The sequence below is a fragment of the Pan troglodytes genome, chromosome 19 (genome assembly GCF_028858775.2).
Source record: "Pan troglodytes isolate AG18354 chromosome 19, NHGRI_mPanTro3-v2.0_pri, whole genome shotgun sequence".
Classification (NCBI taxonomy): Eukaryota; Metazoa; Chordata; class Mammalia; order Primates; family Hominidae; genus Pan; species Pan troglodytes.
In genome coordinates, this window is record NC_072417.2 from 14,333,874 (window position 1) to 14,357,404 (window position 23,531).

Sequence of the window (23,531 nt, forward strand, 5' to 3'; positions counted from 1 at the left end):
ACGATAACTATAATGGAAAAGGAATAATCACTTATATTTGGCGTGGGCTGTTTCTTGCCTTCTGCTAAGAAAGTATTTCTCCAATACACCCACTGTCCTCTGCTCTCACTGAATCCCCATTCCCATCCGTTTTAAGTGTTACCAACCTGATTTCTTCTCCCGAGTATCGGCATAGAGGCCTTTACTATCCTGCCTGGGAACACCTAGCCTACTATGCACATCAGAAGAGGGCTCTCTCCGAACGACGGGGTTACTACTAAAAGCCTTTTCCGGAGAATGTGGTCTTTTTCCTAACCGCTGGCGTATATCTGAAAAAAGAGAAAAAGTGCACCAGTGACCGTGTGTGTGCTTTATGCTCGGCACCAGCCGCCTGACACCTCTAAAGGATCTGGCGCTAACCCCTGCCCCGAGGACACAGGGGCTGACAATCAGGCTGCTAAGTATTTTTCCTTTGTAATCAGTCTGGATTTCCCTAGGAAAATTCGGACATAGGGGCTGTCAGAGGAAAAATCCTCAACTGATTACTCCAGAACTATATTTCTGAAGAAACAACCTTTTTTTTTTTTTCTTTAAGCAGAATCAAGAAGACTAAATAATTTACAAAAGTTTCAGCGAACAAAAAATCCTGTGAGCTCCCGGAAAGTGGAAGGCACAATCTTTGAACATACAAGTAGTTCCCAATAAACTTATTACATTTAACCAGTAAATATAAAGAGAGTGGAAAAGGCAAAGGATCAAATGTGTTTTTCCCTCAATCCCCCCAGAAATCGGCCTGTCCTCTTGAGTTCCCCTAACCACCACAGCAACAACAGAAACACATTCGTTGGCGAGGCCCTGTGCCGAGGTCTCCTCTCACTTTAGCTTCTCTCAGAGAGCAGCACCCTGGTCTCTGGTCACTGAGACCTGAGCTCCTTTCCTCCAACACTTCCTAGCACTGAGTCTTCCTTCACGAGACCATCCTGTTCTTTATCCATTCTGTCTCCACCGACCTAGTTCAGGCTCCTGTTACTTTTTTAACTCTCTACCCCACCCCACTCCACCCTCAAGTTGTCTTTCTAAAATAGATATAAGATCAGGTTACTTCTCATGTAAAAAAATCAGGTTTGCCAACAGAGATCCTACCCTCTCCAAGGCCTGGCTCTAACGCTACTTTCTCTAAGAAGTCTTTCACAACTTCCCGAGTAGATCTAGGACGGCTCTGCGTCCCCTCCAAAGGCTTCTCACATTCCTCGCACCTAGCCCAGGGTCTGGCACATAGCAGGTACGGCTAAAGACCTGCTGAATCAGTGTTTGAACATAGAAATTATCTAGTTCAAACTCTTAACTGTTCAGACAACCACCGAACTTAATTTCTATTATTCTTGTATATAAAGTATACCAGTGTCATACAGAGTAAAATATGGTTGGCCCTCCTCATCCATGGATTCCACATCTATAGATTCAACCAACTGCTGATCGAATATATGTGGAAAAAAAGTAAGACATAAGAGTACAGCAAAAAATAATACAAATTTTACACAACACAGGATAAGAATTTATACTGTATTAGGTATTGTAAATAATCTAGAGATGACTTAAAGTATATGAGAGGATGTGTGTAGGTTATATGCAGATAATATGTCACTTTATATAAGGGACTTAAGCATCAATGGATTTTGGTATCTGTAGGGGGTGGGGAGGGGGTCCTGGAAGCAAGCCCCGAGACATACCAAGGAACAACAGTAATTATTTGGAATAAAAACATTTAAAGCTAGTTTTTCAGAAGTCTGATTATTTTTCATTTCCTCAATTTCCAACACCTAGCCCACAATTTAGACATGATGAACCAGGACAGCTAAATCAGTTCACACATCGCATGTTTTACTCAGGAACCTCTCTCTGCCCCAGTCTGCTTTCCGGAGCTCAGAATCCAGCCAGGAATCCAAGTGAGGAACAGTACCTGATTTAGTACTGCTGACTGGTGGCCGTGGACGGGAGTGCTGACGTTTCTCATCTAATAGATGTCGGACATCTGCAAATTTCTCAGGTGGTAATTTGTTACCAATTCGGTTTTTGATATTGCTTGAAGATACACTATCTGCCCTCATGGAGTTCCTTTAAAAAGGGGGTAGGATGGGGCACAGTTAACCAACTTCAACTGTGAGACAAGGCCCAAACAACAATCTCATACTTTGGAGGAAACAATTTAAGAAATCCTGTCTTACATGGCCAACATTCACTTACAAATCCATAAACTTATAATTATTTGCTTATGGAAACCATGATCTGCCTGCTCTAAAGAGACTGGTCCTGGTGAGCAGGTTTTCGAAGGTGGTTTCCACATGTATATGTGCTATTACACAGCATACAACTAAAAGTCCCCCTTTTCTGGGACAAACATTAAGTAGAGGCCTACAAAGAGATTGGGGCTTCCACTCACACATGCTGTGATGTGGCTGTAGTCAACACACAGTATAGTCTACAGTCTCGCTCTTTAAAGGGCAGACTTCTCTTTCAAAGAGATATGCTACCATGCTAGGTGCCAGCACCATTCCGGCAGCATTCTCTACCAGAAAGCTCTCTGAAAACTAAAAATAAGAATGTGAACAGGCTCATGCCTGTAATCCCAGCACTTTGGGAAGCCGAGGCGGGCGGATCACGCGGTCAGGAGATCGAGACCATCCTGGCTAACACAGTGAAACCCCGTCTCTACTAAAAATACAAAAAATTAGCCGGGCGTGGTGGCCTGTACTCCCAGCTCCCCGGGAGGCTGAGGCAGGAGAATGCTGTGAACCCAGAAGGCGGAGCTTGCAGTGAGCCGAGATCGTGTTATCGCTCCACTGCACTCCAGGCTGGGCGACAGAGCGAGACTCCGTCTCAAAAAAAAAAAAAAGAACGTGGTGAACAAGGCCATACAAACAATCAGCTTGAATGGTCTTTTCCCCTCCCCACAAACACACTATGTTACACAGAGCATCCCTAGACTCTAACCCTTAGAACTGTGGATTCTGCCTGCACAGAATCTGCTCACCCCTAGTAGTAATCAAAGACATGCACATTAAAATAACTATTTTTTTTTTGTTCATGAAACTAGCTAACATTAGAAAGAATGGTAATAGCTAAGGCTGGTGAGCTTGTAGGTAACAGGTGGTAATGTGAGTGATTAAAACCCTTCTGGGATTAAAACCCTTTTGAGCCCGGGCATGGTGGCTCATGCCTGTAATCCCAGCACTTTGGGAGGCTGAGGCAGGTGGATCACGAGGTCAGGAGATTGAGACCATCCTGGCCAACGTGCTGAAACCCGTCTCTACTAAAATTACAAAAAATTAGCCAGGAGTAGTGGCGGGCGCCTGTAGTCCCAGCTACTCGGGAGGCTGAGGCAGGAGAATGGTGTGAACCTGGGAGGCGGAGTTTGCAGTAAGCCGAGATCGCGCCACTGCACTCCAGCCTGGGTGACAGAGCGAGACTCCGTCTCAAAAAAAAATAAAAACACACAAAAAACCCTTCTGGAAAAAAATAAAGCAATACTTACCATCTTTTTAAACACATATTGTTTTGTGTAATAACTGGACTTTGAGGAATTTATTGAGTTAGTGCAATTGTAAGAAAATAGAAACCTAAAGTCCATCAAAAAGGAATTCGTTAAATAAATTCCTTTTAACGAAGGATGATACTTTCAAACAACAGACTATATACAGTTGAAAAAATAAAGTCTACAATATATTAAGTGAAAAATGCACAATGCAAAACTATAAATAGCATAACCTCATCTTTATAAAAAGTATACTTTTATACAAATATATCTACAGTTTTTCCCTGTGCCATACACACACACACACACACAAATAGCTGAAAGGTTATTCGCCAAATTGCTAACAGTAGTTATTGTTGAGAAAGAATGGGAATACAGATGATTTTCACTTTCTATGTTGTCTTTTGTTTTTATAACAAGAATCACTGCTTGTATAGAGGAAATACTGGATGCGTTTATTAAACTCCTACAAGGGACTGAAATCAGAATAGATAAAAGATATTATAAAATTAGGAGGAATTAAGAAGTTATATTCGTATTTAAAATCAAATTAAAAGCTAGCTTTGATAAAACAAATTTTTACCTAATATTTTTCAACTGAGATTCCACTTCGTCAGCATACATAGTCATTTTCATGCTTTTCTTTGGTGAAGGCGTGGAAATCATTTTCAGTTCTAGATCATAGTCCATTTCATCTGAGTCTGAGCTGCTGGCACTGGACCGTCTAGACGCGCTCCGCTCCCGGGGCTGCTTGAGAGCCGGGAGCTCCTCGTGGTACTCTACCACCACTCTGTCATCTGCATCCATGTCCTGGGCTTCTTCTTCCTCTTCCTCTTCCTCCTCCTCCTCCTCCTCTTCCTCCTCTTCAATGGGTTCCTCGGGAACATTCACTAGCCCTGAAGAAATTTAACCAGAAAACATTAGGAAAAGCACTAAAATTAACAAGTATGATTTTCTACTCTACATCGGTGACCTTTTTAAAAGGTGGGGTTCCCATCCCTGACATTTTATTGGAGCACTATCTATAATAGTGCCAAATGGACATTACTCTGATACTGCAACAGGAGGATGGCTGGGTAAAGTATGATGTAGCAGCCTAACCAAACACCATAAAGTCATTTAAAATACAACTGACCTTTATTATTCACAGATTTTCTATTTGCAAATTTACCAAATTTATTTGTAACTCCAAAATGAACACATGCAATGCTTCCATGGTCATTTGCTGGCACGCACAGAGTGGCAAAAAAATCTGAGTCACCAGGCACACACACTCCCAGCGGAGGTCAAACAAAGCAACACTCCGCCTTCCTGTTTCATCTCATGCTGTAAACAAGCGTCTGTTTCAGTCCACCGAGTGGCACATTTTTCACACTTCTGTCCCTGCTGCTAGTGATTTCACTGCTTAAAATGGCCCTGAGTGTCGTGCCGAAGTGCTGCCTAGTGTTCCTAGATGCAAGGGGGCTGTGATGTGCCTTGTGGAAAAATACCATATCAGGTAAGGCATTCAGGCATGAGTTATAGGGCTACTGGCTGTGAACTCAATGTTAACGAATCAACAATGTGTCTTAAATAAGGTGTCTTAAAGAGAAACATATGGGCCCAGCGCGGTGGCTCACGCCTGTAATCCCAGCACTTTGGGAGGCCGAGGTGGGCAGATCACAAGGTCAGGAAATCGAGACCATCCTGGCTAACATGGTAATACCCTGTCTCTACTAAAAAATACAACAAAAATTAGCCGGGCGTGGTGGTGTGCGCTTGTAGTCCCAGCTACTCGGGAGGCTGAGGTAGGAGAATGGCGTGAACCCGGGAGGCGGAGGTTGCAGTGAGCCGAGATCGCGCCACTGCACTCCAGCCTGGGCAACAGAGCAAGACTCTGTCTCAAAAAAAAAAAAAGAGAGAAACATATGTAAAACAAGGTTACATATTGATCAACTGACAAAAATGATGTGGCCAGAGGCTATGTACGATTCAGTATTTGCTACTTCAGTGTTCACAGTGACTTTATAGAACATAAGCACCATGAATAATGAAAATGGAAAAATACAATAAACGAAAGAAGTAGAATATAAAGTATATGTTCCCAAGAGTTATACTATTTATTATGAAAACAAATGGGAAAAATGTAAGATGAACTCAGTCATCATACAGGGTACTAGAAATAGGGGCAATTTGCTTTTTAATTTCCTTAATATGGATATAAAAAGTATACGATGAAAATATTTTAAAGTAACTCAAATTGGAAAAGTGTAACTGTGTAACAGTAAAGTATGTGTATTATTATTATTATTTTGAGACAAAGTCTTGCTCTGTCGCCCAGGTTGGAATACAGTGGCACAATCTTGGCTCACTGCAGCCTTGACCTCCCAGGCTCAGGCAATCTCAGCCTCCCAAGTAGCTGGGACCACAGGTATGTGCCATCATGCCTGGTCTGGCTAATTTTTTAATTTTTTGTAACGACAAGGTCTCACTATGTTGCCCAGGCTGGTCTCAAACTCCTGGTTTCAAGTGATCCTCCTGCCTTGGCCTCCCAAAGTGCTGGGATTATAGGTGTGAGCCATTGTTCCCATCCTATGTGTATTATTAACATGTAGATCTCAAATATACAATTTTGTATATACATATTAAATAAAACATCTAGACTTCATCCCTTTCTGTCCCCATTACAATGATAAATGTGTGTATATGTTATTTTGTATGCTGACTTGACTAGTTCTATTAGGCATGTAGAAGATTCCATAGATTAGGCTCAAAACAAGAACAATTCTTTATAAAACATAAGTAAAATGGTTCTTTTACAATAAGCACCAAAAAAAGGAGAAAGAAACCCAAGTCATGATATCCCACTCTTCTGAGGCATTCACATGCACAAACCAACAAGCACAAAGCACTCAACACAGCAGCCTATTTTTAATACAGAAAAAGAACAATACAATCAGTTCATCTGATAAAATAATTTCAAAAATTGTTTTTGGCTAGGCGCGGTAGCTCACACCTGTAATCCCAGCACTCTGGGAGGCCAAAGTGGGTGGAACACAAGGTCAGGAGTTCGAGACCAGTCTGGCCAACATGGTGAAACCCCATCTCTACTAAAAATACAAAAGTTAGCTGGGCATGGTGGCGCATGCCTGTAGTCCCAGCTACTCGGGAGGCTAAGGCAGGAGAATTGCTTGAATCCAGGAGGCAGAGTTGCAGTGAGCCGAGATCAAGCAATTGCACTCCAGCCTGAGAGACAGAGCGAGACTCCGTCTTAAAAAAAAAAAAAAAATTGTTTTCATGCAGCTGTTGATATTAATAGTAGAAAAATTAGGATCCTAAGGAAAGTTCTGTTGTAATTTTTCCTATGTCATATTTTGCCTTTTTTGATAGAACAGCTTTTATAAAATCATTTGACCTCTTTGGGCAACTTAAAATTAATTGTGACTTGACTTACTTTCCTATATGTTGGCAGAGGGTGAGGGCAAGGAAGAGAGGATGATAAAGTTTGGAACCTTAAAAGATTGCATTAAGAATAAAAATATCATTTCAGGAGCCAAACATGTGTCTACCCAAGAGCTGAGCAGGCAACTACCAGAATGTCGATGTTTATACGACGTCAAGCCAACGTCATCCCCAATCAGGGCTCTCTTCTTGATCACGTCCCGCTGAATACGACGGGAATGATATCTTCGCTTCCTGCAAGAATGCCAAAATAAGCACACAATCAAAAACTGATAGGAAGGACCTTGAAATCCACTATTTCTTTTTCTTTTCTTTTTTTTTTGTGATGGAGTCTCAATCTCTCTCCCAGGCTGAAGTGCAATGGCACCATCTCAGCTCACTGCAACCTTTGCCTCTTGGGTTCAAGCAATTCTCCTGCCTCAGCCTCCCGTGTAGGTGGGATTACAGGCGCCCACCACCATGCATGGCTAATTTTTGTATTTTTAGTAGAGACGGGGTTTCACCATGTTGGCCAGGCTGGTCTCGAACTCCTGACCTCAGGTGATCTGCTGGCCTCGGCCTCCCAAAGGGCTGGGATTACAGGCGTGAGCCACCGTGTCTGGGCTCGCTAATTCATTTCAACTACACATTGACACAATGTTGGGTACTAACACAGATATTTTAAATGTAACTACAACTCAGCATTCCCCATCATTTACCACATCTAAGAACCTTGAATTCTTCCCTCTTGTTTTCCTTCCAGTTTACACAGGGTTTAGACATTTCACCACAGAATACCAACTGAAGGATTAAGAAAAACTCAAGTACTATGGCATTTGAAGGTTTTGGACTCACCATGAATTGCTAAGAATTCCTTTCATGCCTCCATAATTTGGATTCCCATATTTCATGTAATACTGACTTCTTCTGGCTGCTCCAAGTTCCTTTTTGTCATCTAAAAATTAATGACAATAGTTACCTAGGATTTCCTGTGAGTGTAAAGACAATGTTGAATTTTTTTTTTAATGTTTTCCATAGCTGGAATCAGATCAGCGCAATTTGCCAACAAAAAGTAAAAATCCACTACCAACATTCACACTCTGAGTGCCCACTACAGCAATGCAGTGTAGAGGGGATAAAGCAAAATACAGAGACGAATGAGGTTAAAACTGCTGTTTGGAGCCAGATGACTTAATGGAGAAAACAAAAATAAACAATACAAGATACAAGGTTCCAAAAGGCATAAAAGAGCTTTAGGTCATTACAGGTACCCAGGAATCAAAAAGACTTTCTCAAAATAGTGGCATTTTTGCCACCCCATGAAAGATGATATTCACTTCTGAAGGATCACATGCCAACAACACAGAATCAGGATTAAGGAAACAGACTACATATAATTCCATATATTTGGTAAATCATTTTTCCAGCTTATTGTGCTCCTCAAAATGGCTTAAAGAAAACAGCATAATACTATACATGTAGAATGTACTCAGCCACTCAAATGAGTAAATGTGGTAAAGATCACATTTGTCAAGTTGAAATGTCAGTTAACAGGAAAGAAAGGTGGTCAGTCATCATAAATTTTTGTCAAAAGTAGTAATACAAAGACCTTCCACAGTTCTTGGACACTCTGACTGTAAAGAACAAACACCACTGTAAATATATCCAGGGCTGTAGGTAAATGTGACAACACAAACCAGTATGTATAGCCCCCAACCCCCGAACCCCTCAAACCATGCCCACCAGCTCCTTGGAGAAATGGCTGATTCCAGATGTGGAGCAGGTAAGATGCAAAATGAGTCTGGAAAAGCAAGACGTTTTGTTGTGCCATAAAGAAAGAAAGTGCTTAAAGAATCATGGAGTATGTCAAAACAGCTTGAAGGGGCTCTACTGGCCAAATCCAAGACAATTTGTAAATTAAAATACTGATATTAGGCTGGGCGCGATGGCTCACGCCTGTAATCCCAGTACTTTGGGAGGCTGAGGCGGGCGGATCACAAGGTCAAGAGATCGAGACCATCCTGGCCAACATGGTGAACCCCATCTCTACTAAAAATACAAAAATTAGCTGGGCATGGTGGCATGCACCTGTAGTCCCAGCTACTAGGGAAGCTGAGACAGGAGAATTGCTTGAACCCAGGAGGCAGAGGTTGCAGGGAGGCAGAGGTTGCAGTGAGCCAAGATCGCGCCACTGCACTCCAGCCTGGTGACAGAGCAACACTCCGTCTCAAAACAAACAAAAAAATAAATAAAATAAAATACTGATATCCATGGATGATAACCCACTGAATAAAGAATCCATGATTCTAAACTGATGTAAATAAACAAACAGGTAAAAACAGAAGGCTCTTCCTTAGAGCACCTGTCTACTAGTAAAGAAATGATATAGTCAGAAAGGCATCAACAGATACTAAACCTACTGTATGAAGCTCTGATGAGCAAGTGGCTATTTACGTGATCTCAAAGTATCTGCCCACCAATTTTTTATTTTAATCATTTTTTTATTTTTTAAAATAGGGATGAGGTCTTGCTATGTTGCCTAGCCTGGTCTCGAACTCCTGGGTTCAAGTGATCCTTCTGCCTCAGCATCCCAAAGTGTTGCAATTACAGGCACGAGCCACTGTAACCAGCCAGCCCACCAATTTTTAAATTACAAATGGAAGAATAGCAACTTTACAGCGGAAAAACCTAGTGATGATTACCTTAACCAAGTGAATAAAGTGAACGTCCCTAGGACTGGGACGAGTAAGTATCCAGGGCCTCCTGACATGATGCTCTGGAAATGATATGACATCGCTTCTGTGGCACGCCTGTCTCAAATGCACAACCCAAATTCGATCAGGAGGAATCATCAGACAAACCCAAACTGAGGGACATTGTATAAAATAGTAAACCTATATTCTTGGAAAACATGGGAGGATAGAAGTAGTTTCAGCTTAAGGGGGACTAAGGAAACATTACATACTTACACACTCAGTCCTGGATGGATCCTAGACCTGGGGCTGGGCGGGGAATATATAAAGGACATTATTGGAACAACTGACAAAATTTGAATATCGACTACGGATTAGGTAACAGTACTGTATTAATGTTAAATTTCTTGATTTTGTTAAGTGTGCTATGTATAAAACAATGTTCTTATTCTTTGGAATACATTTAGGGGTGATGGGTTTTTATCTTCAACTAACTCTCAAATGATTAAAAAAACTAATATGTGTATATGTGTATACATACATACACATACATACATAGATACACACACACATATATACATACATACACATACTTATATACACATACATACATACACATGCATACATACATACATACACATACATACATACACACACATACACACATACACACATACATACACATACTTATATACACATACATACATATACATACATACACATGCATACACACAAGCGATACATACATACATATACATATATACACATACATACACATACATATATACACATACACACACATTTTTAAATGCCCACCAAAAGTCACCGTGTGTAAACAATCTTATGAGAAGGGAATTAGAACCGAATGGTACACTGGCAATGTTCAGGAGGACGTTGCTGTAATAAATAAAGTTTCATTTGAAAGTTTTCATAATTCAGATGGTAACTGGCTGAAAATATATGAGGCAAACCAGTTTCAACAGAAAATAACTTTAGCCAGAAGTCACAGAAACATACAAAGAGTTAATATTCACTTTTAAAGTTAGAAACTCCAACTCAGGTGGCAAGCAATTATTTCATAAGCGCAGAATATTATAGTTTGAAGGGAACTTTGAGATTACTTGATCTAACTTCTATTCAAAAAAGAAGGATGTCACTCCATAATAAATCATTTTGATTGAAAATATAAAACAATACCAAATATTACATTTACCTTTTGTAGCAAATCTCATGAATAACCTATTTCCTTTAGCAAGTTTGTTAGCTGGACGAAGATCGTTTCTTAACAAAGACTCCTCTTCTACCTGAGACAACGTATCCAACTTAAGAAAGAAGAGTATTTTTAATATAAAAATTAAAGTCCTTTTGATATTTCTTCAGTAGTAAAGCTACCATTAAGAAAAGCATTCTACCTTTAATACTTACAAGCATTATAGCACTAGTTCCGCTGTAGAATTTCTAACTCAGAGACTTCCCCTGCCCACCTTGTCTAAAAGAACAGTCTCCATCATTCTCTATCCCCTACTCTTTTCACAACACTCATTGCCACCTGACACAGTATGAGGTATCTGTGCATCAGTGTATCCTCTGCACTCCCCACTAGAATGCAGGCTCCGAGAGGGCCAGGACTTTGTTTTGCTTGAAGCTATATCCCTAGCACTTAGAATATGGTATATAATAGGTACTCAGTAAATATTTTTTAAATGAATGCATGTTAATATTTTTAACAACAGTACATAATCCATTAGGAAGTATGCCATTACTTGCTGTTTCTTCATTTTACTAATTAGATAACACTTCAAAGTATTTCTCAATAAAACTATTTTCTTTTTTTGTAGAAGCATGAGCACTATTCTAAGATTTCAAGGTGAATCGCTATATCCACACTAACTTAAAGGACAAGAGCCTGGTGCACCCTCAGAAGGTCTAATGGTGAAAGCTAGAGAAAAAACACAACTTAACTAAGTCTTTAAGGCTTAAGTTAAAAAGACAGTGAGCAATTTTTTACAATAACTTTACATCTATCTTTCCCCTATTACTAACCTCTACATCACTTGAGTTCTCATCTTCAACCTCTCCTTCTTCAGCTTCATCATCATCTGAACTGTCTTCCTGCTTGTCTAAAACGGAATGTGAAGGACAAGATGAAACAAGATAAAATATTTCATATAATGAGATACAAGATGAACTATCTCATATAATTTTAAAAGTCCAGTATTTTCTCCTATTTCCTGATGATCTCAAGCATCATAGATTAGTTCAGAAACACTTGGTGATGGATGCTATATAGAGCTCTGCTCAGAAACAGGACTGTGTAAAGAAGAGGACTTTCAGACCCCAGTTCCCTCCTTTGTGTTCAGTTACCTTTTTTCCTTTTCTCAGCTGACTTGTCCTCACTGGCATCCCTGCTTCTGATCTTATCCTGTGCAGGCAGGGAGCTCATATTGATAAGTGCTCGTGTGGCTGTCATTTCATCCAGCCAAACTACATTACCTAAAATAAAATGTAAAATAAGACATTACACAGCATGGAAATGGCAAGCTTCTTGACAGCAGATTCTGCATCGCATTCATCACTACAGCCTCATCTAGCAACAGATTATCATCAGTAAATATACAAACCAACTAATGAAGAGAAATATAGGCCAGGCATCGTGACTCACGCCTATAACCCCAGTACTTTGGGAGGCCAAGGCAGGAGACTCGCTTGGAGTGAGATCATCCTGGGCAACATAGTGACACCCTGTCTCTACAAAAAAATACAAACGTCATGGTGGCATGAGCCGGTAGTCCCAGCTACTTGGGAGGCCGAGGCGGGAGAATGGATTGAGCCTAGGATATTGAGGCTGCAGTATGCCAAGGTCACACCACTGCACTCCAGCCTGGGTAACAGGGTGAGACTTTGTCTCAAAAGAAATGAAAAGTTAAAAATAAATAAAAAAGAAAGAAAGAAAGAGAAAGAGAGACAGAAAGAGAAGGAAGGAAGGAAGGAGAGAGAGAGATGAAAGAAAGAAAAAGAGAGAGAGAGAAAGCACTTTGGGAGGCCGAGCCAGGCGGATCACGAGGTCAGGAGATCGAGACCATCCTGGCTAACACGGTGAAACCCCGTCTCTACTAAAAATACAAAAAATTAGCCGGGCGTGGTGGCGGGCACCTGTGGTCCCAGCTACTCCGGAGGCTGAGGCAGAATGGCGTGAACCTGGGAGGCAGAGCTTGCAGTGAGCCGAGATGATGCCACACTGCACTCCAGCCTGGGCGACAGAGCGAGACTCTGTCAAGAAAAAACAAAAGGAATGGAACAGAATGGAACGGAACGGAAAGGAAAAGGGAAGGGGGAAGGGAAGGGGGAAAGGGGAAGGGGGAAGGGAAAAGATGGAAGGGAAGGGGAGGGAAAAGAAAGAAAAGGGTAGTAAAATCTCTCTGATGAAATTAGCCTAGAGCTGCGTTTCCAAACTGGGTTCCACAAAATAACTTAAGTATTCCATGAAAAAGAGTTGTGTATATTAAAACTACTTGGAACAGAACACAGGTAGTTAAACACTCAATATGTAAGTATTAGCAGTTCTTGATAACTGTCAAGTAAGTTTGGATTATCCTTTACACTACCGCCCCCTACAGGGAAGCCCTTTGCTGCTCCTTGTCAGGACATGCTAAACGAATTCCCCCTTCATCATTCCCATTGGAAAACGTGGATGATGAAGGTATCCCTGGGATATGTAGAACGGAGGCATGACAGCCAGTTGGCTTTGTAGCAACTAATTTAATGTGCCTCTTTCAGGAAGATAATTTAGCAAGAAAAGAGCTTTGAGAAATCTTACAGAAAATAAACTTAAAAGAGTATTTCTCAAAACTACGTGTCCCCTATATCTCAGTTTGGGAAATGAAGCTCTGAGGCTCTCACTTCTGTTACTAATGTGCCATGTGGCCTGAGGCAAATATGTTCCTTCCTCTGTTTCTCAGGTTCTGATAAATAATACAAGGTAGGTGAACTATGTAATTCTGAGAGTCCCTCCAATTCTAATATACCTTAGTCACAGTTTTAATGACTTAAATCAGGGATAGTAAACTATAACCCTCAAGCAAAATCTAGCCCGCCACCTGTTGTTTATTTACATTTGTACCAGCTTTATTTAGGTTTAATTAACGTACAATAAACTACACACATCTACCACCTGCTTTTGTTTTTGTTTTTTCTTTCTTTTTGAGATGGAGTCTCACTCTGTTGCCCAGGCTGGAGTATAGTGGCACTATCTTGGCTCACTGCTGCCTCTGCCTCCCAGATTCAAGCAATTCTCCTGCCTCAGCCTCCTGAATAGCTGGGATTACAGGTGTGCATCGCCACATGAGGCTAATTTTTGTATTTTTAGTAGAGACGGGGTTTTGCCACGTTGGCCAGGCTGGTCTTGAACTCCTGATCTCAAGTGATCCTCCCGCCCTGGCCTCCCAAAGTGCTGGGATTACAGGCGTGAGCCACCGTGCCTGGCCTACCGCCTGTTTTTGTAAATAAAGTTCTACTGGAAAACAGCCAGACTCATAGTTTATGTATTATTTATAGTTGCTTTCATGCTACCACAGCAGAGCTGAGCAGATGTGACAGAGACCGTTAAGCCTACAAAGCCTCAAGTATCTGCATCCCAGCCCTTTACAGAAAAAGGTCTGCCAAGTCCCGATTTGGATAGTGTAAGTTAAACAGAAAGAAAACAGGAGAAAAATGTTTCACTCAGTCATGTTTGTCTTTCAATGAAAACATCTTCCTACGAGAGCAGCTAAGAAAACCGGCTGCCATCTAGGGTGCTACCCAGCGGGTCAGCCAGCTGGCAGCAAGTAAAGCCAGACTAGAAGTAAGTCAAGACAAGAAGCCAGCAAAGCAGTAACAAGAGGTCAGGCCAGACTTACAGTAAGCAGGCAAGTTAAAAATTACAGTTGGCCCACAAGTTGGAAAGCTCATGGGTCAGGACAAGCAGGTGACATTCTAGAACACACAGTTCAAGGCAAGCAGAAATGAGAGGTCTAGTAGAGGGTTTAGCTCTAGGTCATTCTGTCTATTCAGAATGACACTCTGTCCAGTGTCTATTCTGGTCTATCTCTAGGTCAGAGACACAGGCAGAGTCAGCCTTCTGAATAACAGTACAGAAGGCAGTAATGACAAAGTCCAAGGCTCTGAAAATGCAGCCCCAAGTCTACGCAGTTGGATCCTCTCCTTTGTTGGGAAAAGGTGAGTGTTAAAGAGGCCTCAATCAAGTACGGCAGATTCAGAGGCCAGTAACCCACCTCCTAGAGCCCTGGCCACCACCTCTCAGCTGACATGGGACACTATGGGGTATGAGCTGGCAGACTGGCAAGGGCATGCTGCGTTTCACTGCTCGACAATTTTTTCTCTCCTGGACTAACAGCAGAAGTTAGGCATAAACAAGTAGTATGGGCCAGAACCATTCACCATCTCTGACGGCAAGAACTCTTGAAAAATCATCAACGAAAGCATATTCACAGGAAACTCGGGTGTACTTACAGGAGGTATCATCCAACCATTCGATGTGAGCTGGAGGATATTCTTTAAAATAGGAAAAGACATCTTGGGTGCTCATCTCATCTACTCCGCAAATATAGATTGTCTCCAGTCTCACCTTGGGGATTGCTAGAAAGACAAGACACAGAAAAGATGATAGAATTTTCCTGTCCGCAACTGCACATCCCATCCACACTCCTTCCTAATAGTTCAGACAACACGAGTTTAGAAAGAAACATGCTGAGAGAAACTATAATTATTTCAAAAGAGCACGAGACATAACAGTAAGGTAAACTATCTTAATTTTTATCACTCAACGACAGCATTAATTCAGAACAGGCCTATCAGGCTCAGAAAGATTAAACAAAGGGTGTTGATAAAATACACGATACCTCTCCCCACATTAATCTGTAGCAATCAGAGCACTATCAAGCTCAACAGGAGTATTTGTTGAAGTTAACCAGCTGATTCTAAAATTTTTAAATGTATGTTAAAGAGAAACGCGCAGTAGTGGAGACAATTCTGAAAGAGAAGAGATGCTGCCCGTGACTATGTCAAAGCATGAAACTAAAGAGATCCTACAAGTCAATTAAGAAGAAAAAGACAACCCAAAATAAAAATGCGCAAAGGACATGAGTAAGCAATTTACATAAAAGGAAATACAAAAGGCCAATAAATATATGAGGAGATGGGTTGACCTCACTACCAATCATTAACATGCACATGAAAACAAGAAGATACCAGTTTTCACGGACCAGATTTTACATCTTATTTTTCCTGCGTCTCTGGTACTTGAATCGAGATATCTTACATCTTTTAGTGTGAAATGTTGGCAGTAAGTAGGGGAAAGACTTACTTCCCCGGCTGGTGGGCATCGTCACTCCAAAGGGCAAATGGAAGGGTCTATAAAAAACGTAATTTTGCACGTGCCCTACGGATCTAGGAATTCTAGTCCTCAGTATTGACCCTAAACAAACACATACATGCGGGTTCACAAAGTAGCTCATACGAAGATGTTTGCTAAGGCACTATTTCTAATAACCCAGTAGTTACCAGGGTAATAAATTATGCTTTATCCACATTATAAAATATTATGTGGTAAAAAATGAGATAATTATATACCACAGAAAGATTCTAAGATATATCACAGAGTGAAAAAACAAGTTGTAAAAAATTACATGCAAGGTGATGACATTAAACAATACCATACATTTACTAAGGGTATATATTTATGTACACAGACACTCAGAAAAGGCCAATATGAGTCACACTGATAACTGCTGTTACTTCTGAGGAGGCAGAAAGGTTGAAGGCTATGGTCAAAAAAGAAACTTAGCCTTATCAGGACTGCATACTTTTTATTTTTTGAGATGGAGTCTCGCTCTGTCGCCAGGCTGGAGTGCAGTGGCACGATCTCGGCTCACTGCAACCTCTGCCTTCTGGGTTCAAGCCATTCTCCTGCCTCAGCCTCCCCAGTAGCTGGGACTATAGGAGCGCACCACCACACCCGGCTAATTTTGTATTTTTAAGAGATGGGGTTTCACCATGTTGGTCAGCATGGTCTCCATCCCTTGCCCTCGTGATCCACCCGCCTTGGCCTCCTAAAGTGCTGGGATTACAGGTGTGAGCCAAGGCGCCCAGCCAATTGCGTACTTTTTTTAACTACCTTTTTTTTTTTTTCTTTTTTTTTGAGATGGAGTTTCACTCTTGTTGCCCAGGCTGGAATGCAATGGTGCAGTCTCGGCTCACTGCAACCTCCGCCTCCCAGGTTCAAGCTATTCTCCCGTCTAAGCCTCCCAAGTAGCTGGGATTACAGGCATGCGCCACCACGCCATGCTAATTTTGTATTTTTAGTAGAGACGACGTTTCTCCATGGTGGTCAGGCTGGTCTCGAACTCCCGACCTCAGGTGATCCGCCTGCCTCGGCCTCCCAAAGTGCTGGGATTACAGGCATGAGCCACCACACCCGGCTTTTTTTACTACATATTTTAAGTACATTATCTCCTTTAATCTTAATTGCAAAATTTGTAAATATATCAATAAATAAACTTAAGGTCAGGCGCGGTCGCTCAAGCCTGTAATCCCAGCACTTTGGGAGGCAGAGGCAGGCAGATCACGAGGTCAAGAGGTCGAGACCATCTGGCCAACATGGTGAAACCCCGTCTCTACTAAAAATACAAGAAAATTAGCTGGGTGTGGTGGCGGGTGCCTGTAGTCCCAGCTACTTGGGAGGCTGAGGCAGGAGAATGGCGTGAACCCGGGAGGCGGAGCTTGCAGTGAGCCAAAATCGCACCACTGCACTCCAGCCTAGCGACGGAGCAAGACTCTGTCTCAAAAAAAAAAAGGAAAGAAAAAGTAAATTTAAAATATCTATATATCTACTACCTACCTTTATGCTTAATTCGTTATAAGATCTCAGGCACACAAAACATTACATATGAAACTGGGGCCCACAGTGCCTCTCCACATCCCTTCTTTCCCTTCCTTCTCTGAAGCAATTCTGTCAAGGGGGTGGTTCATGGGTCCATAAGAAAATAGAAAGAATAAGATCTACTGTTTAACAGCACAGTAGGGTGACTACAGTCAATAATAATTTAATTGTAAATTTTAAAATAACATAAAGAGTGTAATTGGATTGTTTGTAACTCAATAAAAGCTTGAGGGGGCTGGGCACAGTGGCTTACACCTGTAATCCCAGCATTTTGGGAGGCCAAGGCGGGTGGATCACTTGATGTCAGGAGTTCGAGACCAGCCTGGCCAACATGATGAAACCCTGCCTCTACTAAAAATACAAAAATTAGCCATGTGTGGTGGCATGTGCCTGTAATCCCAGCTACTTGGGAGGCTGAGGCAGGATAATCACTCGAACCTGGGAGGCAGAGCCGAGATTGTGCCATTGCACTGCAGCCTGGGCGACAGGGCAAGACTCCGCCGCAAAAAAAAAAAAAAAGAGGATGGATACCCCATTCTCCATGATGCGCTTATTTCATGTCACATGCCTGTATCAAAACATCTCATGTACCCCATAAATATACCCACCTACTATGTACCCACAAAAATTAAAATAAATAAAATCATAATGTAAAAAAGAATTTAATGGCCAGGTGCGGTGGCTCATGCCTGTAATCCCAGCACTTTGGGAGGCCAAGGTGGGCGGATCACAAGGTCAGATCGAGACCATCCTGGCTAACACGGTGAAACCCCGTCTCTACTAAAAATACAAAAAAATTAGCCAGGTGTGGTGGCAGGCACCTGTAGTCCCAGCTACTCGGGAGGATGAGGCAGGAGAATCACTTGAACCCGGGAGGCGGAGGTTGCAGTGAGCCGAGATCGCACGACTGCACTCCAGCCTGGGTGACAGAGCGAGACGCCATCTCAAAAAAAAATAAAATAAAATAAAAAATAAAAATAAAAAAAGGATTTAATGTCTATTACTACCAAGCATGTTTTTACATGCTATTAACAAAATTTAAAAATTTTTTAGCCCATCCTTCTTCTGCAGATATATGCTATTACTTCTATTTAAAACAAAAAAATTTTACAAACAAAAAAATGTGTTTAATAATTTTAAACACATAATAATTTTAAATCTCAAAGAGTTAAGAGATGGGTTTAACATGAGCCCATGTGAGTGTGGCCAGACTAATTCAGTTGAGTGCTTTCCTGACATCCCAGATTTAAAAAGATAAAGACACCATGAAGATTTATGAATCCAGGTGGGCATGGTGGCTCATGCGTGTAATCCCAGCACTTTGGGAGGCTGAGGTGGGAGGACTGCTTGAGTCCAGGAGTTCGAGAGGCCAGCCTGGGTAACACAGGGAGACCCCATCTCTACAAAAAATTTTAAAAATTAGCTGAGTGTGGTGGTGTACAGCTATAGTCCCAGGTACTCAGGAGGCTGAGGTGGTATGATCGCCTGAGCCCAGGAGGTTGAGGCTGCAATGAGCCATGATCGCACAACTGCACTCCAGCCTGGGCAACAGAGTAAGACTTTGTTTCAAAAGAAAAAACCACCATGTTCAGCTAATTTTTTTTTATTTTTTGCAGAGATGGGGTTTTACCATGTTGCCCAGGCTGGTCTTGAATTCCTGACCTCAAGTGATCTGTCTGTCTTGGTCTCCCAAAGTGTTGGATTACAGGTGTGCACCACTGCACCCAGCGCCTGCATCTCTCTCTTTTTTTGTTCTTTGTATCTTTACCTGCTTCTTTTGAACAGGATTATCCATTGCCCAAGTTTTGATGTGTACGACTTTCCCTAAATTAAAATAGACATGTGAGGCTGGGTGCAGTGGCTCATGCCCGTAATCCCAGCACCTTGGGAGGCCGAGATGAGAGGATTGCTTGAGCCCAAGAGTTTGAGACCAGCCTGGGCGACACAGTGAGACCTTCTCTATTAAAAAAAAAAAAAAAAAAGACATCTGAGGCCAGAAATTTTGTTCCTTACACTCTTTCCTGTTTGCTTTTAAGGTATTTCTTCACCTGTAGGTTTTTTTAATGTTGTAATGTTAGAACAATGTTATGATGCTCTTGATAATTATTTTTGTCATTTTTTGGTCTTTGTTTTCTATGCTAGTCTCATTTAAAATTAAATTTTTTGTCAGATCAATAAGTCTCCCTAATGTTTTCTCCCTAATCCTCAGTCTGTTCCCTCTACTATCACTCAGTACTCTCCTTGCTTTCTGCTGCATTCTAGGAAACCATCTCTTTACTTCCCTTAGGCTGTTTCTTTTCCAAAGTCATGGCTTTTAATTCCAAGAACCGAGAAGGCCCTTGGACTCAATAAACCTTATCCGCGTTTAGGCCTCTGTTCACTATTGCACTGCCGGTCACTAATAAGGATTTCCTGGGGTTCCCTAGAAAAGAGAAGGTAGCGAATTTTAGGTGAGCACAACTGGCCAAGGCACACATGTAGGAGAGAGATGGATTACAATGAGAATGGCACAAATCTGAACGACTAATGCCAGGCTACACAGTAACATGGAAATGCTGACCATAGACTGTCCAGGGAATGGAAAAAAGCAGTGTGACTACAAAGGAGAAAAACTAAAGTTCACTGCCATAAGAGATTAGAAGGAAACACACAGACTGTTGACAATGACGGGGTTTGGATGGTAGACCGTGGGCAACTTTTCTTCCTGTTCTATGTTACAAATTTTCTTTGGTGAGCATGAACTGTTTGTAAAAGAGCTAATGAAGAAAAGATTAGAGTCCAGAGTGAACAGGCTCATCAAAAATGCTGACAGCAGGCTGGGCGCGGTGGCTCACGCCTGTAATCCCAACACTTTGGAAGGCCGAGGTGGGCAGATCACCTGAGGTTGGGAGTTCAAGACCAGCCTGACCAACATGGAGAAACCTCATCTCTACTAAAAATACAAAATTAGCCAGGCGTTGTGGCTCATGCCTGTAATCCCAGTACTTTGGGAAGCTAAGGTGGGAGGATCACTTGAATCCAGAAGTTCAAGACCACACTGGGCAACACAGTGAGACCCCCATCTCTAAAAAATAAATAAATAAATAACCAAATCTTTCCCACAGGAAATGACAACAGTTCCATAAGAAGCAAGCTCCAAGACTGTGGATGAAATAAAAAAAAAAAGAAGAAAGCCACACTAACCTCATTTCTTTTTTGACAGGATTACCAGATCAAGAAATTCAGAGAATACATAGACGGTGCTCTATTTCAAGTTCATTAAGCCACGTAATCCAGTTCCTCATGACAGTAAAAGGAACTGTGGGCCTTATGGTAATAGAATAAGACTTATGATACTGGAAGACACTGCCCACCCTTCACCAACCACTGGATGAAGAAACAGAAGCCACGTGTACACAATGGAGAGCAAGAAGCTGAGGAGTAGAGCTAGGAGCTGAAAGGTAGAGTTACGATGAAAATGCACTCAGCAGACTGAAAGCAGAGGTTTGAAATCAACAAGATGTAATTTAATAGGACTACATTTAAAAGTAATTTTTTTTAAAAAGTGCCTCAAGTACATGATGCGAAAGACTGTTCTGATGGGCACAATTCCTGGGGAAAAGACCTAAGTGCTTTGGCTGCATATAGGATGAGTGCAACACTGAAATGGCTGAGACAGAGACAACGGTGAGGAACAGTCCTGCCGTTCTCTCTGTGAATCCAACCATAACTGGAACCCATATCTCACCTCAGGAAGAACATTCAGAAACAGCAAAGTGTTTAGAGAAGGGAGACCAGAAAGTCGCGACACATGAAGCAAAGCTGAGCGAATGGGCAGCAAGCCTGTGCTTCCAGCACCCGAAGGGCTACTGTATGAAGGGACTTCACAGTCACACAGTAACTGACGGACACAAATTACTAGAAGGCAATGCTCAACACAAGTAAGTACCCAAAAATAAAGTTGCCTGTCTCATAAATAGTTCTCACACTGTCACTTAAGAAACATTCAGGCAGCCACCAAAAGACCAGTAGGAAGTTTGCCAAAAGGCCTGCAGGGTTGGGCACAAGGTTAACCTAGATGACCTCTGAGGTCTCTTCCAACCATGAAAGTTTGAATCTTGGGCATAAAGAGACTGAACCTTTTTGACACTGAATCGTTGAAATGTAGCGAGTCACTCTTGATGCAGGACAGTCCAGTGTGCCACAGCCCAAACTGTCTGAATGCTGGCAGAGCAGTTAGGAACACACGTTTCAGTCAGATCAGTCTTTGAACCTCAGCCTTGCTACTTACATAGCTGTGGGACTATGAGCAAGTTTCCCAACCTCTCAGCACCTTCATTTTCTCCCCAGTGAAATGGAAATAATCAACACCTTCTCCTCACAGGGCTGTTGAAAGGATAAGTTAATGACACAGCAGAGCGACTGGCACATAGTAAGCACTTAACACAGGTTATCTTTTATTGTTGTTGGTATTAATAATAAATAACTTGAACTTGACGCCTAGTGTGGATGCAGGAGTCAACATGGTTATTCCAATTTCCTCACTTGCCCAAGAAGCTAGGTCACTTAAATGACGGCTGGGAAGATGGAGAATACCAGATGATGATAATAAGCCACATTAACTGGGCACCTGCCATGTGCCAAGCGCCACTCTACGGACTGTAACATTTTGTTAGAGTCTCCCAGCAGCCCTATAAGAATTCCTGTCATTGGCCGGGCGCAGTGGCTCACGCCTGTAATCCCAGCACTTTGGGAGGCCGAGGCGGGTGGATCACAAGGTCAGGAGTTCAAGACCAGCCTGGCCAAGATGGTGAAACCCCATCTCTACTAAAACTACAAAAATTAGCTGGGCATGGTGGCAGGTGCCTGTAATCCTAGCTACTCAGGAGGCTGAAGCAGGAGAATCGCTTGAACCCGGGCGGCAGAGGTTGCAGTGAGCCGAGATCACGCCACTGCACTCCAGCCTGGGCTACAGAAAGAGAGGAAAAAAAAAATGCTGGGCAGTGGCTCACACCCGTAATCCCAACACTTTGGGAGGCCAAGGTGGGTGAATCACGAGGTCAGGAGGTCAGGAGCTTGAAACCCTGTCTCTACTAAAAAATACAAAAAATTAGCTGGGTGTGGTGGCATGCACCTGTAGTCCCAGCTACTCGGGAGGCTGGGGCAGAAGAATCGCTTGAACCCAGGAAGTGGAGGTTGCAGTGAGCCGAGATTGCGCCACTGCACTCCAGCCTGGGTGACAGAGCAAGACTCTGTCTCAAAAAAAAAAAAAAGAAAACCAGTAACTATCCCTGGGACCTATCCAACTCCAACTAATATAAAGTGGTCTGAGATGGGCAGCAGGGTTCCCCAGGGCTCAGGAACACTATCCTAGGCCATGCTGCCTCCTGGACAAAGAATCGACTGAAATAAGCAAGCTTCCCCAGCTGACATCCCACGGCCGACCTTACTGCCTTTTTTAGGAATATCTTTAGAACCGTGAGACTGGAGTTGTACGTTAAAAAAAAAAAATTTAAATTAAAAGTTAACCCCAAAAGTGATCCTATTAAGGTAAGTATCATATTTCCATTTTACAGACAAGGAGACTGAAACTAACAAGGCTCAAGAACTTGTCCTCAGTCACAAAGGAACTGAGACTAGATTCTACGAGGCTTTTGCCCCCTAAAGAGCTCCAACAGACGTGAGAAAACACTTCAAGTGGGTGAGCAGACATGCTCCACGGGGGAAGTGACACCTGACCAGAGATAAAGCATGGGACAAGGAAGGGCAAATGCACAGAATGAAAGGCATGAGCCGTATCAGAGGCAAGCCGCCTCAAGGAATGCTCTCGGGACCAGAGGTCGACAGGTGTGATAAAGCTATGACGCCCTCGCGGTAGAGTTGTGAGAGAGACTCACAGGGATGCTTGCGCCCGGCTGTGCAGGCACATGAAGGTCAAGCCACACCTGGCCTTCACAGGACTTCTCCTCAAACAGAAACCCCGCCCATGAGG

General features: G+C 42.4%; 1 protein-coding gene across 5 annotated transcripts in view; it reads right to left on the reverse strand.

The window, feature by feature from the left end:
* Positions 1 to 23,531, reverse strand: part of NCBP3 (nuclear cap binding subunit 3) — a 43,549-nt gene that overhangs the window by 12,027 nt on the left and 7,991 nt on the right. For all 5 annotated transcript variants that reach the window (XR_008540468.2, XR_010152757.1, XM_054671056.2 and 2 more), the window contains exons 4-12: positions 15,133 to 15,258; positions 11,989 to 12,117; positions 11,668 to 11,744; positions 10,838 to 10,946; positions 7,787 to 7,886; positions 7,083 to 7,186; positions 4,095 to 4,407; positions 1,940 to 2,094; positions 147 to 308 (exon numbers count right to left, since the gene is read on the reverse strand). Coding sequence is in view for 3 of the 5 variants with exons in the window: in XM_054671056.2 (XP_054527031.1) it covers positions 147 to 308; positions 1,940 to 2,094; positions 4,095 to 4,407; positions 7,083 to 7,186; positions 7,787 to 7,886; positions 10,838 to 10,946; positions 11,668 to 11,744; positions 11,989 to 12,117; positions 15,133 to 15,258 (1,275 nt within the window). In the remaining 2 variants the exon portion in view is untranslated. The remainder of the gene's footprint in view (positions 1 to 146; positions 309 to 1,939; positions 2,095 to 4,094; positions 4,408 to 7,082; positions 7,187 to 7,786; positions 7,887 to 10,837; positions 10,947 to 11,667; positions 11,745 to 11,988; positions 12,118 to 15,132; positions 15,259 to 23,531) is intronic.